At 42.4% G+C, this 17,892-nt stretch overlaps 1 protein-coding gene across 5 annotated transcripts in view; it reads left to right on the top strand.

Annotated features, from left to right (window-relative positions):
* Nucleotides 1–17,892, top strand: part of NUBPL (NUBP iron-sulfur cluster assembly factor, mitochondrial) — a 54,801-nt gene that overhangs the window by 4,950 nt on the left and 31,959 nt on the right. For 4 of the 5 annotated variants that reach the window (XM_073577830.1, XM_073577829.1, XM_073577833.1 and 1 more), the window contains exon 2: nucleotides 15,258–15,405. In XM_073577830.1, coding sequence (XP_073433931.1) covers nucleotides 15,258–15,405 — 148 coding nt within the window. The remainder of the gene's footprint in view (nucleotides 1–15,257; nucleotides 15,406–17,892) is intronic. The other variant, XM_073577834.1, reaches the window with a different exon arrangement.

A 17,892-nucleotide genomic window follows, 5' to 3' on the forward strand; every position in this document is an offset into this window, starting at 1 on the left:
GTCTAAAACGTTTTGTGTCTTACCGAGTCAATATGATGGACATATGGTCCTTACATACGTAGCGCTCACTAATATACTAATTAGGCAAGAGACAAGAAGTCTGTGCTCAGTAAAACAATAGTATTTTATCTACTAAAATCAGAGATATTAATGAATTAACATATAAATTTGCACATGAATTTTAGCAGCACTAGTCTAACATTACATGATCAATACATCATCTATTCATAGAGAAAGTAAGCATCAATATATTACCGGATATTGTAGCATCACTCCTCTATCGGGGGACTCGATTGGCGAGGAGGAAATATCCCGTAAAACTCCATCACAGAAGATATGTGTCCATAAGTCTCCTGGAACGTCCCTACTCGCCAGTGGAAATTCCCTCGGTTATATACAAACTGTTCCTAGATATGAATCTAGTCCTGCGCACTACAACTTCTACAAGTAATGTTTACACAAGCTGTACAGCTGCGCGGTGAACATTCCAATTCGTGCTCTGCTCGTGTTACGCAAGCGCTGTATGGTTGTTTTTCACATTCCTTATGCATGTTCTCATCATGTACTCAAAGAGGTCATTCAGCGGTCAAATCCCCAGTCTCTGGTAATGTTGTACTGAATACTTTTGGAAAGGAATAATAAGACCCGTGATCACTTACCTACCATCTGGATACCTTTTCTAATATCAATCATACATCATTCATATCACATAAGTATCACAATCGGTCCTTGAGCACGGGAATTATTTTCCACTTCCATAGGTCACCAGCAGTACTTTTGGTTTCCTACAGAATATTTTGTATGCCATATAGCAATTCCACATTGAAAGGAGCATTACTATTATGGCAAGTACCAACACAGGGTGAATGATCCAATTTAGCATCTTTTGAGCTGAGGGAGAATGACCCATGAATATATCATACCAATGATGAGAAGTAGCATCAGCTATTATAGACCCTATTTTTACAATTTTCCCTACAACTATGGTAGTTCTAATTATATGCTGTTGTATTGTTTTATTTAAAACAGAAAGCATCTTCATACCCTCATCTGAATGCGTAATAACATCTCTTAATTTAGTCATATTTAATTCCCAATTGTTTACTTCTAAAAGTTTAGGGTTCCACTGAACCGTTTCTTGTATAACTTGATCAGGAGTTAGTAAGAATGTCTGATTTTCCCATCGTATTGTGGATACATCCTTCAAACATCCCACAAAGGGAGTTTGCATATCTGGTATTATAAGGGGTATCTGTTGCTACACAAACTTCTTGTGAAGCTATTTCTACTAACAATTTGAATGTTATAGGTAAAACAGTAAATTCACAGATATTAACGGTATTTTGCAATAGACAAGGTTCATATACTGTAGAATGTAATCTGCAAATATTTCCGTCCAAAGTATCCTCACATAAACTTAAATCATGTGTTCTATTGTTAACATCAATATACATACCATACATGGTAGGCATCCAAAACCATTGTGACCCTGGGGGCCCCAATAATAATGGTAATACAACATACCTACACATTATTTGTGGATTTGTTACATTGTATATATATAATATACCTTGACAACTTGTATCACTGCAAATCATTTTAGGAACTTCAATTTTTAACCATGAAGTTTTTGAAATTGTATTATTAAATACGGTCCTCCAAACTTTTTCATTCCCTGTCATTAATTGAGTTTGCATTGTAGTTTTGTGCTGCATTTGATATATGGTCTGCAATGTACAAGTGGTCCAATTCAAAGCTTTACTTATATTAGACCCTGCTTCAAAGTTAAAATTATTTGAAGCATTCTGCATAGCTAATAAAAACTGATCTACTCCGGTGGCTTGAGTCCATGGCTGCCATATAGTAGGCATCCATTTTCCTTGTAAAGTCAAAGCATTCTGTATATCCTTCCCTGAATTACCCATTCGATTGGCCAGAGCCTCTATATCAAAACCATTTAAAGTTCCAGTTACTGTACCATATGCTCCCATTAATGTATCATACCATGCTCGCTTCTTTCGAATGGGGCATGGGTGTGTGGGAGGAAAGGTAACTACACCTGAAACAACGGTTTTCCGAGATTGGGTACCAGTTTTTATACAGGATGTTGGGATTCTTTTCATATGTCCCGGATCAATCTTTGAAGCATTTGTTTGAATTATCCTTAAGTACCGTCTTAAGCTAGGTACTCCTCCCCATACACCACCATCCGTCCTATTTGGCTTAGGGTTAATAGCTATTACCCTATTTGTCATATTGGCACATACTATTAGTTTAGTTCTATTTAGCTGAAAACTAAAATTCGTAGCATTTAGTCCTTTATCAGAATAATTAGCAAATACTGTCCAATTTATTCCAACATTTGGAGATTTCATTAACAGTTTGTCTATGTCTTCCTCCCAGCAAGCAATATTTTCTTCTGCTGCAACTTGTACAGTTCCAGTGCCATTCGTTAGCACTGTAAAAGGCCATGGTCGTCGTCCTGGATAGTCATAGGGTGGGGGTTCTTCATGTAGCGGCCCATACATCCACGATGCTGTTGTGTTTATTAGCGTCAAGTTCACGTTGAATACCAATGTTCCATTATTTGATGCATTATAAACATTCCAATCTCCAGGCCTTGGCAAGGGAGGCACCTGTTCTGTAGTCAACTTAACTCCGGGGGTCCATGTATCAACGACCCAACACAGCCCTCCAAGGATTCCAAGGCACTACTGTACAAGCATCTAAAATTTAAATAAAGAGATTTATTCTCACAAGTAACATTTTTCTTGTGGGATGTATTATCACTTTTCCTGCCCTGGTCTCATGATCAATAGGGTATGGTCTTTCCCAATGGCAATAACGTCCGCCGCAGATGGCGGTCCTTGCCTATTTTGTACCCAAGTTTTTGCTCCAACATTGGTCACATCAGATGACCCAAATCCTTTATCCCCCCTCATAGACAGTTCTAGAGGAGCTTGTCCTTCAATTGATTGAGCAAGATCAATTGGAATCACCAACATTTGAGCCATTTTCTGTCCTTTAGCAATAACCAATGGCTCTATTCCCAAATTTATTATGAGGACTTTAATTTCACCTTGATAGTCAGCATCAATGACTCCTCCTACCACTACTGCCCCTTTTAGAGCAAAACTAGAGCGAGTGGCCAACTGACCATAATGTCCCTTGGGTATCTGACACCCTAATCCCGTTGAGATTGGAACAGTCTTACCTGGAGGTACAACAATCGCTTCTATTGCACTGAGATCCAATCCCGCAGACAAAGGAGTTGCCCTCTCAGGGATTTTGGCGTCTTGAGTTATCTTCCACCAGGTAATTGTATGTACCACATGTGCCTCATGTACTGTAAGGTTTGGTGTCAGCATCCTCATTAGTGGCGTCATGGAATCAGTAATAGGCCTGTTGTTAATGATTTGTAATGCCTCACCTAAATTGTCTCTCCACTGGCCATATTCTCCTTTTACACCGTGCACTTTCTTTAATGTGAATTTCAAGATCCCATTCATTCTCTCCACTAACCCTGCAGCTTGTGGATAGTATGGCATGTGATATACCCATTGAATATTATGCTCATTAGCATAGTCTTTTACTTGTTGGCCAGTGAAGTGTGACCCATTGTCAGTTTGTATTTGTAATGGAACACCATAATATTGGGTAATAATCTCTAAAGTCCTAAGTGTACTCCATTGTGTAGCTGCTTTCAGGGGAACCAACCAGTAGTCCTGAATATGTATCTACAGCTGTACAAATGTATTTGCATCCCCTGCTTTCACTGAGTGGACCAATAAAATCCATCTGCCAAATCTGTGCAGGTAATTGACCCCTTGCTATGTGTCCCATAACTGTGTGTGGTATTTCTCGTTTCTGTGAATGTTGGCATATTGGACATTGTATAATGACTTGCTTAGTTATGTCCATGGTTAAGGGGACACCTCTTTCTTGGGCCCACCTTTAAGTGGCCTTTTCTCCCAGGTGTCCACTTTTGTTGTGCGCCCAAACAGCTGTACCGTGCAGCCATTTTTCTTTATCTTGATCAACTTCCGAAGTTTGCCTAATGGCGGCGGCTTTATCTGCTTCAGAATTAAACAAACGGTCAAGTGAGTCAGCAGGCATATGTGCATCAACATGAAAAACAGTAGTAGGTGTGGTTTGTACCATTTCTTCTATAAACTCCCACACCTCCTTCCCCCACACTTCCTTACCATGGATGAGCCAATTATACTTTTTCCATCCCATCATCCAAGTTGCAAGTCCATTAGCTACAGACCATGAGTCTGTGAAGAGATGGCATTCCCTTCCTTGCTCAAAACTTAATGCCAAAAAGATAGCTTACAATTCTGCATATTGACTACTTTTACCATGACCTTCCATGACCAGATGTTTTTCCAATCTGGGATTATAAGCCAGACTTTTCCAATGTCGTTTTCCATTGACATATCGGGCTGATCCGTCTGTAAACCAAGCATGTTGCTGCTCAGTTAGATCTTCATACAATTTTCCCCATTTGACAGGAGATTCCTATAACATAGTAGATTGTAAAGGGGACTTCACTCCCTCCCCTTTCTCAGCTATTTAATCATGAAGGGAGGCGATCCCGCCTTCCTTTCTTTGCTCTTTCAGAAATGTGCCATTTCCATTTTATGATACTTTGTTCTTGTGCGTGTCCTACCCTATTTGTTTTAGGGTTAGATAATACCCATTGCATGATGGGTATTGCTGGTCTTAAAAGAACCTCATGTCCTAAAGTCAATTGTTCAGTTTCCACTAATGACCAATAGCAGGCCAACAATTGTTGTTCAAATGGAGTATATTTTTCTCCAGCATCGGGGAGTTTTCGATTCCAAAACCCTAAGGGGACTCTTTTTTCCCCCTTGTTTCTGCCAAAGTGACCAATTGGCATACAAATTCTGCACTGATACATGTAATTCTACACTCCCCGTCATCATTGGCCACAAATCTACAGCCTGTTGTATGGCTTCTTTTACCATTTCAAATGCAGTTTGTTGTTCCTCTCCCCAATGAAATTCATATTTCTTTCTAGTCACTTTATACAATGGAGCTAGCATCTGTCCCAAATGAGGTATATGTTGTCTCCAAAATCCAAACAATCCAATATATGATTGAGTTTCCTGCTTAGATTTAGGAGTAGGGAAATTGATGATTTTCTGTTTAGCTTTTGGCAAAATTTCCCTATGTCCTTTGTTCCACTGAATTCCTAAAAATTTTACAACTTGATACGGTCCTTGGACCTTGGCATCATTAATCTCCCATCCCTTGTTTCGCATGTGAGATATCAATTTATACAACTGTTCCTTCACTGACTGTTCATCATTACCCTGTATCATTATATCATCGATATAATGTGAAAATTGCATTTCAGAGGGCAAAGGAAACTCATCCAGGTGTTCTGCCACCGTCCGGTGACAAATAGTAGGACTGTGTAGCCATCCTTGTGGCAACCTGTTAAAAGTGTATTGTCTTCCCAACCAGGTAAATGCGAATTGATCTTGAGCTTTTTCCTCTATGGGAATTGTAAAGAACGCATTAGCCAAATCAATCACTGCATACCAGGTACCGCTATGACTTTGCACATTTTCTACTATAGTAATAGTGACCGGTACTGCAGCTGTTAGTTGGGGAGTATATTTGTTCAATTCTCAATAATCCACAGTCGTACGCCAGGAGCCATCACTCTTTTTCACTGGCCAGACAGGATTGTTCCAAGCAGTGGTGGTTGTACGCATTACTCCAGCGTCAACCAAATTTTTGATTGTTTCAGTAATTTCCTTATGTCCTCCCGGAATTCGGTATTGTTTCATAGCTACCATTTTTGTAGCCGGGGGAACATGTATAGGTGGCATTAATTTAGCGTCATCCCTTTCAAAACATCTATTCCCAAAATATATTCTGATATAAGTACTACTAAAACTCGATAATTCCTTATTGGTAAATTACGTATTTTCAGGGCAACTTGTGTTTGGACCCCAGTGATAACTTGTCCTCCTAATCCTGCAATTTTAATTTTCGGACCTTTGAATTTGTTTAGATTTCCATAAATTAAGGTAGCCTCCGCCCCAGTATCAATTAATGCGGGAACCCTTTGTACATTGCCCCCTTTCCAATGGATACTTAAATTTACGTATGGACGTTGATCACTTTTTATCCATACGGGGGCTTGGCTGGCTACCTATGATATCTCTTCATCAGAATTTTTTCCCATGGCTGCCTCATAGGCATTCCTGCCCCAGCCATCACTTACCCGAGTAGCTACTGCTGCAGCCAGTTCCTCCCAAGGATAGACTGTTTTAAAGTCTTCCCATGACACTTTCTCAGGTGCTGTTGGAATTTTAACAGCTTTCTCCTTCTCTTGACCAACTTCTTTTTTAGCATCCACCTTTTTAGCAGACTACACTTTCTGCTTATATAATCTCCACAATTCACCTGTCTGTTTTCCATCTATAGATTCTTTACTCCTTCCAGCTTTCAATAATGCCTGGAACATTTCCCTCCGGGATACCCGATCCGGATTAGAGGGGTTCCCTTCTTTCTTCCATTCTGAATTATAGGGTTTACTATTATCTGGGTGTGTTTGGGAGGGATTTTGAGGATAGGATGCCTGGGCTGCAGCTTTCCAGTCACCCATATCCTGCAACTCCCTCATTCGAGTAATCACTCTACTCACTGGTTCTCCTGTCATTGCCACTGTTATGGTCAATATCACAGCTTTATATGCAGGAGGAGCAGTCTTTACCAACCAACTCCTCATGCTTGCAGTCATTGGATACTCTGTATATTCTTCTTCTACAGCTAACACTGAAACTGCACTCTGCATAGCTTCTTCTTTCAATCTTTCAATACCATCACGGAGAGTATACCATGGTTTATCATTGACTGGTATGTCAGCCTCCGTATGATATTTATCCATTATAGCTCTGGCTACAATAATTACAATATTTTGCTTTTGTTCTTGATTCTCCTTGAAATAGTTTTTGAAATATCTCTGGATCACAGGATCCCGGGAAAGAGTAACAAATTTAGTGATGTCCTGAAAATCTAGTTTTATCCCTGTTCCTCCAAAATCATGCATCCTAACTAACCAAGCAATTTCTGACTCTTCTGGCCTGTGTTTAAACTGAGTTAGAATGCTGTCTAACTCATTTTGAGTATAATCTTCGGTGGAGACTCTGGTTCGGGTATGGGGAACACTTCGGTCTACCATAAGGGGTTGTCCGTCAGCCTCAAATTGAAGCTGGCCAGCTGCATCACGGGCTTGTTCCCGGATTATTTCATTTTCCGTGCGTTCCATACGCCTTTGAATTGGATTAGCTTTTACTTTTGATGAACCCTTTGGGGGATCAATAACAGGGGCTGGTGGGTTCTCCCAGTCATCTGAAGAAGAGGTATCCCACACATCCCCATCCCATTTATCCGGGTCCCAATTTACAGATGCAGTGGCTATGCTTTTATAAACTTTTTCTTTGTTGATTTTTCCTTTCCGCTTACGATATTTATTTTGAGCAACCTTTATAGCAGCTTTTTCTGCTACATTCTGATAGTGTTCCAACTTATCTTTAAGCAGACGGGTATTACAATCCAGCACCACTTTCTGCCCACCTAACTCGATCACTTTTTGTTCCAACTGAGAAAATTTTCTCTGCATCTGTTGATTCCTCTCATGCATCGCGCGTTATGCACTGAGCAGGATCCAGGTTTGTCGCCCAAGTGACACTACATCACCCGCCTTTGCGGGGACCCCCCTGAGTACGTCAACAACATCAGTGGGTTCACTACCTTTGAGCTTACTCGACCATTGTTCTGCTAGCCCAGAGCTACTCAATTCATGTGCCAGTATATCATAGGGTGCCGTGGTCCAGCCAGGCACCTCTGCAACATCATCTTGTTTTTCTTTTCGTTTCCTAAACATTGTCACTATTATTGGCAAAAAAAAAAGTACCAACTATATATTTGTGATAACAAAACTGTGTTTAAAGAAAAATCCTGCCGACTATGCCAATTTATGTCTTACTGACTCAATATGATGGACTTATGGTCCTTACATACGTAGTGCTCACTAATATACTAAATAGGCAAGAGACAAGAAGTCTGTACTCAGTAAAACAATAGTATTTTATTCTATTAAAATCAGAGATATTAATGAATTAACATAAATTTGCACATGAATTTTAGCAGCACTAGTCTAACATTACATGATCAATACATCATCTATTCATAGAGAAAGTAAGCATCAATATATTGTCGAATATTGTAGCATCACTCCTCTATCGGGAGACTCGATTGGCGAGGAGGAAATATCCCGTAAAACTCCATCACAGAAGATATGCGTCCATAAGTCTCCTGGAACGTCCCTACTCGCCAGTGGAGATTCCCTCGGTTATATACAAACTGTTCCTAGATATGAATCTAGTCCTGTGCACTACAACTTCTACAAGTAATGTTTACACAAGCTGTACAGCTGCGCAGTGAACATTCCAACTCGTGCTCTGCTCTGCTCTGCTGTATGGTTGTTTTTCACTCCTTCTGCATGTTCTCATCATGTACTCAAAGAGGTCATTCAGCGGTCAAATCCCCAGTCTCTGGTAATGTTGTACTGAATACTTTTGAAAAGGAATAATAAGACCCGTGATCACCTACCTACCATCTGGATACCTTTTCTAATATCAATCATACATCATTCATATCACATAAGTATCACACCTCCTGATAGGAGTTATGACTGTGCAATTGAGTTGATGCCTGGGTGTAAATTTCCCAAGGGTCGTCTTTTCAACTTATCTGTACCCGAACATGATGCTATGCGATCCTATATTAAGGAGTCGTTGGAGAAGGGTCATATTGGACCATCCTCGTCACCGTTAGGCGCTGGGTTTTTTTTTGTGGCCAAGAAAGATGGTTCATTAAAAACGTGTATTGATTATCGTTCCCTTAACAAGATGACGGTTAAATATCAGTACCCGTTACCTCTGATGTCTGATTTATTCTCCAGAGTTAAGAGTGTCTGCTGGTTAACTAAGCTTGACCTCAGGGGGGCGTATAATCTTATTCGCATCAAGCACTGGGGATGAATGGAAGATGGCGTTTAATACTCCGGAGGGACATTTTGAGTACCTGGTGATGCCTTTTGGGCTCTCTAATGCCCCTTCTGTCTTCCAATCCTTTATGAATGATATTTTCTGAGACTTTGTGGATAAGTTTTTGATCACCTATCTGGATGATATTTTGATCTTTTCTAGTGATTGGGATTCCCATGTGGAACATGTCCGAATTTTGAGAGAGAATTCCCTGTTTGTTAAGGGGTCGAAGTGCCTCTTTGGTGTACAGAGGATTTCATTTTTGGGATTTATCTTGTCTCCATCGACTATTGAAATGGACCCGGCCAAGGTACTGGCCATTTATGATTGGGTTTAGCCTACTTCTTTGAAGGCTCTCCAGAAGTTTTTGGGTTTTTCTAATTTCTATCGTAAATTTATAGGTAATTTTTCTAGTATTGTCAAACCACTGACTTATCTGACCAAGAAGGGAGCTGATGTGCTGAATTGGTCTCATGAGGCTGTCTCAGCATTTCAGGAGCTTAAGCGGAGATTTACTTCAGCTCCAGTTTTACGTCAACCTGATGTCTCACTTCCGTTTCAAGTGGAGGTGGACGCTTCTGAGATTGGTGCAGGAGCTGTGTTGTCCCAAAAAGACCCTGTGACTTCTAAGATGAATCCCTGTGCCTTCTTTTCTCGAAAGTTCTCCCCATCTGAACGCAACTATGACGTGTAGAATCGGGAATTGTTGGCCATGAAGTGGGCATTTGAGGAGTGGAGACATTGGTTGGAGGGAGCTAGACATCAATTTGTGGTCCTCACTGATCACAAGAATCTGATTTATCTGGAGTCGGCCAAACGCTTGAATCCTAGACAGGCTACATGGGCCTTGTTTTTCACGCATTTTAATTTTGTGGTCTCTTTTCTTCCGGGCACTAAGAAAGTTAAGGCAGACGCCCTTTCTAGGAGTTTCTTTGCTGATTCTCTTAATGTGACCGAGCCTACTATTATCCTAGGTGAGGGGGTAGTTCTTTCTGCCATTTCGCCCGATTTGAGACGCGCCCTGGAGGAATTTCAGGAGGATAAACCTGAGCGTTGCCCTATGGGAAGATTGTATGTTCCTGACCAGTGGAGAAAGAGAGTGATGTCTGAAGTCCATTGCTCCGCATTGGCTGGTCATCCGGGTATTTTTGGTACCTCTGCGTTTCATCCCCAGACCAATGGGCAGACTGAGAGAACAAACCAGACCCTGGAGTCTTATTTAAGATGTTTTATATCTGCTGATCAAGATGATTGGGTCTCATTTTTGCCTTTGGCCGAATTTGCGCTGAACAATAGAGCTAGTTCTGCCACTCTGATGTCACCGTTTCTATAATTTTGGGTTTCATCCTCGATTCTCTTCAGGGCAAGTGGAATCTTCGTCCTGCCCAGGTGTGGACACTGTGGTTGTGAGTGCAGCAAATATGGGACCCAAGTGGTGGATAAGTTGTCACTCTCTCAGGAAAAGGCCCAGCGTTTTTCCAACCGGCGTAGGACCATTGGTCCCCGGTTTAAAGTGGGTGATATGGTTTGGCTGTCGTCTAAGAATATTCCTATGAAGGTTGCATCTCCAAAATTTAAGCCAGGATTTATTGGACCTTATAAGATTGTGGAGATTCTTAATCCTGTTTCTTTTCGATTGCCTCTTCCAGTTACGTTCAAAATCCATAACGTATTTCACAAGTCACTGTTGAAGAGGTTTGTTGAGCTAGTAGTTACTCTGGCGGCACCTCCTGATCCTGTATTGGTTAAAGGCAATGTGGAATATGAGGTAGAGAAAATATTGGATTCTCGTTTGGTTAGACGGAGACTCCAGTATTTGGTCAAATGGAAGGGTTATGGCCAGGAGGATAATTCTTGGGTCTCTGCCTCTGATAGTCATGCCAATAAATTGGTTCGTGCTTTTCACCAGGCCCATCCTGATTGGCCTGGTGGCATGGATGAGGGTTCAGTGACCCCTCCTCAAGGGTGGGTACTGTCATGAACTCATTTTCTGCTCCACCAGTTGAGAGTTCCCCTTCCGTTCTCCTTCTAGTGGTGACAGGAGGTAGTGCGGTTGGTTTAAGTGGTAGTGATCTGCCACCTGATGAGGAAGATAACGATTGGATCTTTGGAGTATTAGACTGGATATAAGACAGCCGACGCCCTATCCGGGTGCTGGTGATTCAGTCTGCTTCTCAGGTCCTGGACTTCAGCTCTCTTCCAGTCTTCTCAAGTTAAGTTTGTTTTTTGCTAATGTTCACACTTGCTCTTGTTGGTCAATTCAGTTTTTTGTGTATTCAGCCTGCCCCTGCTGGGGCTATGCTGAAATTCCACTCCTGTTAATCAGTATTTGCCAATCTGCTTTTTGTCCCTTATTAGATTGGCCTCTTTTTTGCTCTGTCTCAGAATATTTCAGAGTGCTGATATAGGTTTAGAAGTCTAGTGACTTCAGGGTTAATTTTGCTATCAGAAGTGTTGGACAATATTTTTGCAGTTTTTTTGGTCAGATTGCAGACAGTGTCTTTCCTTTTCTGTCCTTTTTAGTTAGCCGGGCCCCATTGTTTGTTCAGCCTATTTTTCTGCCTTAGTTTGTATTTTCATCTTGTTTTACCGTCAATACATGTGGGGGGCTGTCTTTCCTTTGGGGTCTGCTCTGGGGCAGTTAGTTTTCCTCTTTTCCTGCTTTAGGCTTATGTAGTTCTCCGGTTGTGACGAAGATCTAGGACCAACGTAGGAACGCTCCACGACTGCTGCTAGTTGTGCGGGTAAGATCAGGGATCTGCAATCTGCATAGTTACCAACTTCTCTGGTTTTCTGAGACTTAGCTTGTTGTCTTTTTTTCCTCCTCGGTTTCCCATTCATAACAGTGCCCCCAGATAATGCTGCACAGTGAGTGGCCCCAGATAATGCTGCACAGTGAGTGGCCCCAGATAATGCTGCACAGTGAGTGGCCCCAGATAATGCTGAACAGTGTGTGGCCCCATCATCTTGCTGCTGCCTCCGTTACAAAAAAAAACTGTATACTCACCTCCTGCTGCTCATCAGCGTTGCCAGCTCTGGCGCAAGTCTCAGCAGCGCAGCCCCTCTTGTTCCATGTTCTCAGCGCTGCTGTGCTCTTCCTGCCTCAGCGTTCACGTGGTACCGCTCATTAAAGTCATAAATATGCACATATTCATGAGTTTAATGAGCGGTATCACGTGACCGCTGAAGCAGGAAGAGCACAGCAGCCCCGAGAACATGGAGCAAGCAGGGGGGCTGCCGAGGGGGGAGTATGATCTCTGGCACCCCCGCTCCCCCTCCCCGGCTGACCCCCCTGGTATATGACTCGTGTATAAGCCGAGAGAGGAACTTTCAGCCCAAAAAAATGGGCTGAAATGCTTTGCTTATACACGAGTATATATGATACTTTTTTAAACCAAGTAGAGGGGAAAAATTATGGAATCACTCAATTCTGAGGAAAAAAATTATGGAATCATGAAAAACAACCAACCAAAAAAGCACTCCAACACATCACTAGTATTTTCTTGCACCACCTCTGGCTTTTATAACAGCTTGCAGTCTCTGAGGCATGGACTTAATGAGTGTCAAACAGTACTCTTCATCAATCTAGCTCCAACTTTCTCTGATTGCTGTTGCCAGTTCAGCTTTGCAGGTTGGAGCCTTGTCATGGACCATTTTCTCCAACTTCCACCAAAGATTTTGAATTGGATTGAGATCCGGACTATTTGCAGCCCATTACATTGACCTTATGTGTCTTTTTCAAGAAATGTTTTCACAGTTTTTACTCTATGGCAGAATGCATTATCATCTTGAAAAATGATTTCATCATCCCCAAACATCCTTTCAATAGATGGGATAAGAAAAGTGTCCAAAATACCAACATAAACTTGTGCATTTATTATTATTATTATTATTATTATTATTATTATTATTATTATTATTATTATTAGACATTTATATAGCGCCATTTATTCCATGGTGCTTTACATGTGAAAAGGGGAAATATAGACAAGTACAATAAACGGGTGCAAGACAAGGGACACACAAGTACAGGAGAGAGGACCCTGCCCTCTAGGGCTCACAGTCTACAGGCATATATTGAAGATGTAATGACAGCCATCTCCCCAGTGCCTTTACCTGACATGCAGCCCCATATCATCAATGACTGTGGAAATTTGCATGTTCTCTTCAGGGAGTCATCTTTATAAATCTCATTGGAATGGCCAATCAAATGACCAAACAAAATTTCCAGCATCATCACCTTGCCCAATGCAGATTCGCGATTCATCACTGAATATGACTTTCATCCAGTCATCCACAGTCCACGCTTGCTTTTCCTTAGCCCATTGTAACCTTTGTTTTTTTCTGTTTAGGTGTTAATGATGGCTTTCGTTTAGCTCTTCTGTATGTAAATCCCATTTCCTTTAGGTGGTTTCTTACAGTGTAGTCACCGACGTTGACTCCAGTTTCCTCCCATTCGTTCCTCATTTGTTTTGTTGTGCATTTCCTGTTTTGGAGACATATTGCTTTAAGTTTCCGGTCTTGAAGCTTTGATGTCTTCCTTGGTCTACCAGTATGTTTGCATTTAACAACCTTCCCATGTTGTTTGTATTTTGTCCAGATTTTAGACACAGCTGACACTGAACAACCAACATCTTTTGCAACATTGTGTCATGATTTACCCTCTTTTAAGAGTTTGATAATCCTCTCCTTTGTTTCAATTGACATCTCTCGTGTTGGAGCCATGATTCATGTCAGTCCACTTGGTGCAACAGCTCTCCAAGGTGCGCTCTCTCCTTTTTAGATGCAGACTAACGAGCAAATCTAATTTGATGCAGGTGTTAGTTTTGGGAATGAAAATTTACAGGGTGATTCCATATTTTTTCCCTCAGAATTGAGTGATTCCATAATTTTTCCCCTATGCTTGGTTAAAAAAGTAACCATTACTGACTACCACATTTTTAGTTCTTGATTTCTTTTAGTGTTTCTTAAAGCCAGAAAGTTGCCATTTGAAATGACTTTAGGTTTGGGCCATGTCTGTGATCTGCTTTTTTTTCTACAAAATTACACAACTGAATGAACATCCTCCAAGGCCGGTGATTCCATAATTTTTGCCAGGGGTTGTATGAACATATTAAATTATTTATTTATCCTGTTGCAACACCTTTTCTTTAAAAAAAAAATGTAAAAATGTAATAAAAATCTTTAAAATGTCATATCTACTTCAAAGTGGTCCCAATAAAAAGGTCAGCTTGACATCCAAAAAACAAGCCCTTGTACAGCTCCAGGTCTCACAAAAGAGTGACAGTTATTATTTTTTCAACATGTAAATTGAAAAACAATATCCTGGTGTCGCTGTAATCATACTGACCTGAAGAATCATATAACCAGGTCTGATGATGATACATCATCCTGGGCAGCTCCCCAGGCTGTCAGGCAATATTGGCAGTGTTGCCCCCAATAGCAGAATACATCTTCACTTCAGAACATAGCAGATACTGGGAGCAGTGATGTCAGCACTGGAGACCGTTGTGGATACCGGGAGCAGTGACATCAGCACTGCAGACCATTTTGGGTACCAGGAGCAGTGACGTCAGCAGTGCAGACCGTAACGGGTACCGGGAGCAGTGATGTCAGCAGTGCAGACCGTAACGGGTACCGGGAGCAGTGACATAAGCACTGCAGACCGGAACGGGTTCTGGGAGCAGTGCAGACCGTTGTGGATACCGGGAAAAGTGACGTCATCACTGCAGACCGTTGTGGATACCGGGAGCAGTGACGTCAGCACTGCAGACTGGAACAGGTACTGGGGCAGTGACTTCAGCACCGCAGACCGTTGTGGATAACCGGGAACAGTGACATCAGCACTGCAGACCATTATGAGTACCGGGAACAGTGACGTCAGCACTGCAGACCATAACGGGTACCAGGAGCAGTGACGTCAGCACTGCAGACTGGAAAGGGTACTGGGAGCAGTGGCAGAGCTCAACTCCGAACCCGGGTAGGGTGTTAAGTGGTTACTTTTTTAAACAAACTGCACCTGCAAACTGGAATTTCTTGAAAACCGAAAACCCCTTCAACGATCTTACAGTTTTCTACTTTATAATCAAATAGGGTATTATCCTTTATGAGCCACAAGTTAATCCTTTACAGATTTATGAGTTATATGTAAATTTTCTCTTTAAGGCAGCTGGATCTCGTGAAGAAAAGTTGAAGAGTAGACAAGCTGAGATGATGGCACATGGTTTGCCAAAGCTGAAGCCGATTCCTGGTGTAAAGCATGTCTTGGTGGTAGCTTCTGGCAAAGGAGGTGTGGGCAAATCAACCACTGCAGGTATGACAGACACATCCCTATTAGGCAATGTGCACACGTTACGGAATTGCCGCGGAAATTTCCACGGGAATTCCGTAATTCCATTCCGCTGGAAATATGTGAGAAAACTGCATTTTAATTCCTGCCAATTTCCCGTGGAAAAACTAGCGATTTGCAAGCGTAATTAGCTTGTAGAATGCTAGCGTTTTCCAAGCGATCTGTAGCATCGCTTGGAAAACTGATTGACAGGTTGGTCACACTTATCAAACATAGTGTTTGACTAGTGTGACCAACTTTTTACTATTGAGGCCTTCTATTGAGCATCAGTAGTAAAAAGATATAAAGTTTAAAATAATAAAAAAAAAAAAAAAAATTGTGTTTTTTCTCACCTTCCGACGTCCCACGCAGCGTTCCTGATCATCGCGATGCTCCCGGCAGATCCCATTCCCAGTGATGCATTGCGGCAATGACCTTTGATGACGTCGCGTCTCGCGAGACCGCGACGTCATCAAAGGTCATTGCCGCAATGCATCACTGGGAACGGGACCTTCCGGGAGCATCGCGGAGGCCTGGTGACCCTGCGAGGGACATCAGAAGGTGAGAATATGATGATTTTTTATTTTAATTCTATTTTTTACAGGATTATGGTACCCAGAGCCTGGAAGACAGTCTCCTCTCCTCCACACCGTGGGTACCATCCGCAAATGTTCTGCTTACTTTTCGCATGGTGGGCACAGCCACATGCGGAAAGTAAACAGAGCAATGCATTCCTATGTGTGCGGAATTGCCGCGATTCCTCTAAATTAATGAGCATGCTGTATATTTTTCCGCGATGCGATTCCGCCGCAGAAAAATCGGCAGCATTAGCACAGCATTGCGGAATCCCATAGGATTGCATGGGATGCTTTTTTTTTTGCGTTTTCGCGGCAAAATCGCGTGTTTGAAAACGCAAAAAAACCGCTACGTGTGAACACAGCCTTAGGCCGGTTTCACATTTGCGCTTTATAGCGCAGCGACGGCCTGCGCACGGCCGCCGCTAAGCCCCGCCCCCTCCTGGCTCCCTGCCCGCCCCATCCGGTCATCGCCGCCTACTAGCGCACATGGACGCTTGCGATCTGCGCACCCTATCTTTAGCATTGCTAGCAGGATTTTGCCGTGCGCTGCGCACTTTTGAAGGTGCGCCGTGCCCGCCGAAATGCAACATGCTGCATTCGGCGCACACGGGCGCACCTTCAAAAGTGCGCAGCGCACGGCCAAATCCTGCTAGCGCACGGCCAGCGCACGATCTGCACACCCTATGCTAAAGATAGGGTGCGCAGATCGCAAGCGTCCATGTGCGCTAGTAGGCGGCGATGATCGGATGGGGCGGGCAGGGAGCCGGGAGGGGGCGGGGCTTAGCTGCCGCCCTGGCAGGCCGTCGCTGCGCTATAAAGTGCAAATGTGAAACCGGCCTTACCGTGTATCCATGCAGTGAAAAGCAGTTTGAGGAGAACATCGGTTGGCTGTACATTTCACTTGCAGAGACTGTTTCTGGGAAAATGTAGTACTACAAGGTGTCACTGCAGTACATTGAAGGGCAGGTTCTGGCAGAGCCTCCTAGTGAATAGTGACTGAACCCCACTTGTGAGATATTGATGATAAATCCTAAGGTTTGGTCATCAGTATCACATTTTTTTTACAAACCCTCGAATTTTTAATTGCCAAAAGTAAGACTGTGTCCCCTCTCGCCTAAACTGGGGTTCTATCCCATTCTTTTGATATATAGTAAAAAAATGATATTGTACTGTGCTGGCTTGCAAATATTATTTTTCCGGTTAGCTAGTAAAAGAATAACTCCCAGAGTATTGTCTTATTTGGCATAAAAGTTATCCAACTTTTTTGCAACTAAGGCTAGTTTCACACTTGCTTTTTTTTGCAGCGCGTTTTTCCCGCAAAAAAACGCATTGAAAAAACGCATACAAAAGCATACAACTGCTGCGTTTTTTTCAAGCATTTTTATGAGCATGCATGAAAAAAACGCAGCGTTTTTATGCGTTTGTATGCGTTTGTATGCGTTTTTAGTGCGTTTTTACCGCGTTTGCGTTTTTTCCAACATTAGGTGGCCCCTCACACTAACCCAAACCATGACTTTACTAACCCTAACCCTGACCCTAACCCTTAACCAAACCATACTTAACCCTAACCCAAACCCTAAACCCTAACTAACCCTAACCCTGACCTTAACCCTGACCCTAACCCTAACCCTGACCCTAACCCTTAACCAAACCATACTTAACCCTAACCCAAACCCTAAACCCTAACTAACCCTAACCCTGACCTTAACCCTGACCCTAACCCTGACCCTAACCCTTAACCAAACCATACTTAACCCTAAACCCTAACTAACCCTAACCCTGACCTTAACCCTGACCCTAACCCTAACCCTGACCCTAACCCTTAACCAAACCATACTTAACCATAACCCAAACCCTAACTAACCTTAACCCTAACCCTGACCCTAACCCTTAA

The sequence above is a fragment of the Dendrobates tinctorius genome, unplaced genomic scaffold (genome assembly GCF_039654945.1).
Source record: "Dendrobates tinctorius isolate UK_male_01 unplaced genomic scaffold, ASM3965494v1 ptg000057l, whole genome shotgun sequence".
In the NCBI taxonomy this organism is placed as follows: domain Eukaryota; kingdom Metazoa; phylum Chordata; class Amphibia; order Anura; family Dendrobatidae; genus Dendrobates; species Dendrobates tinctorius.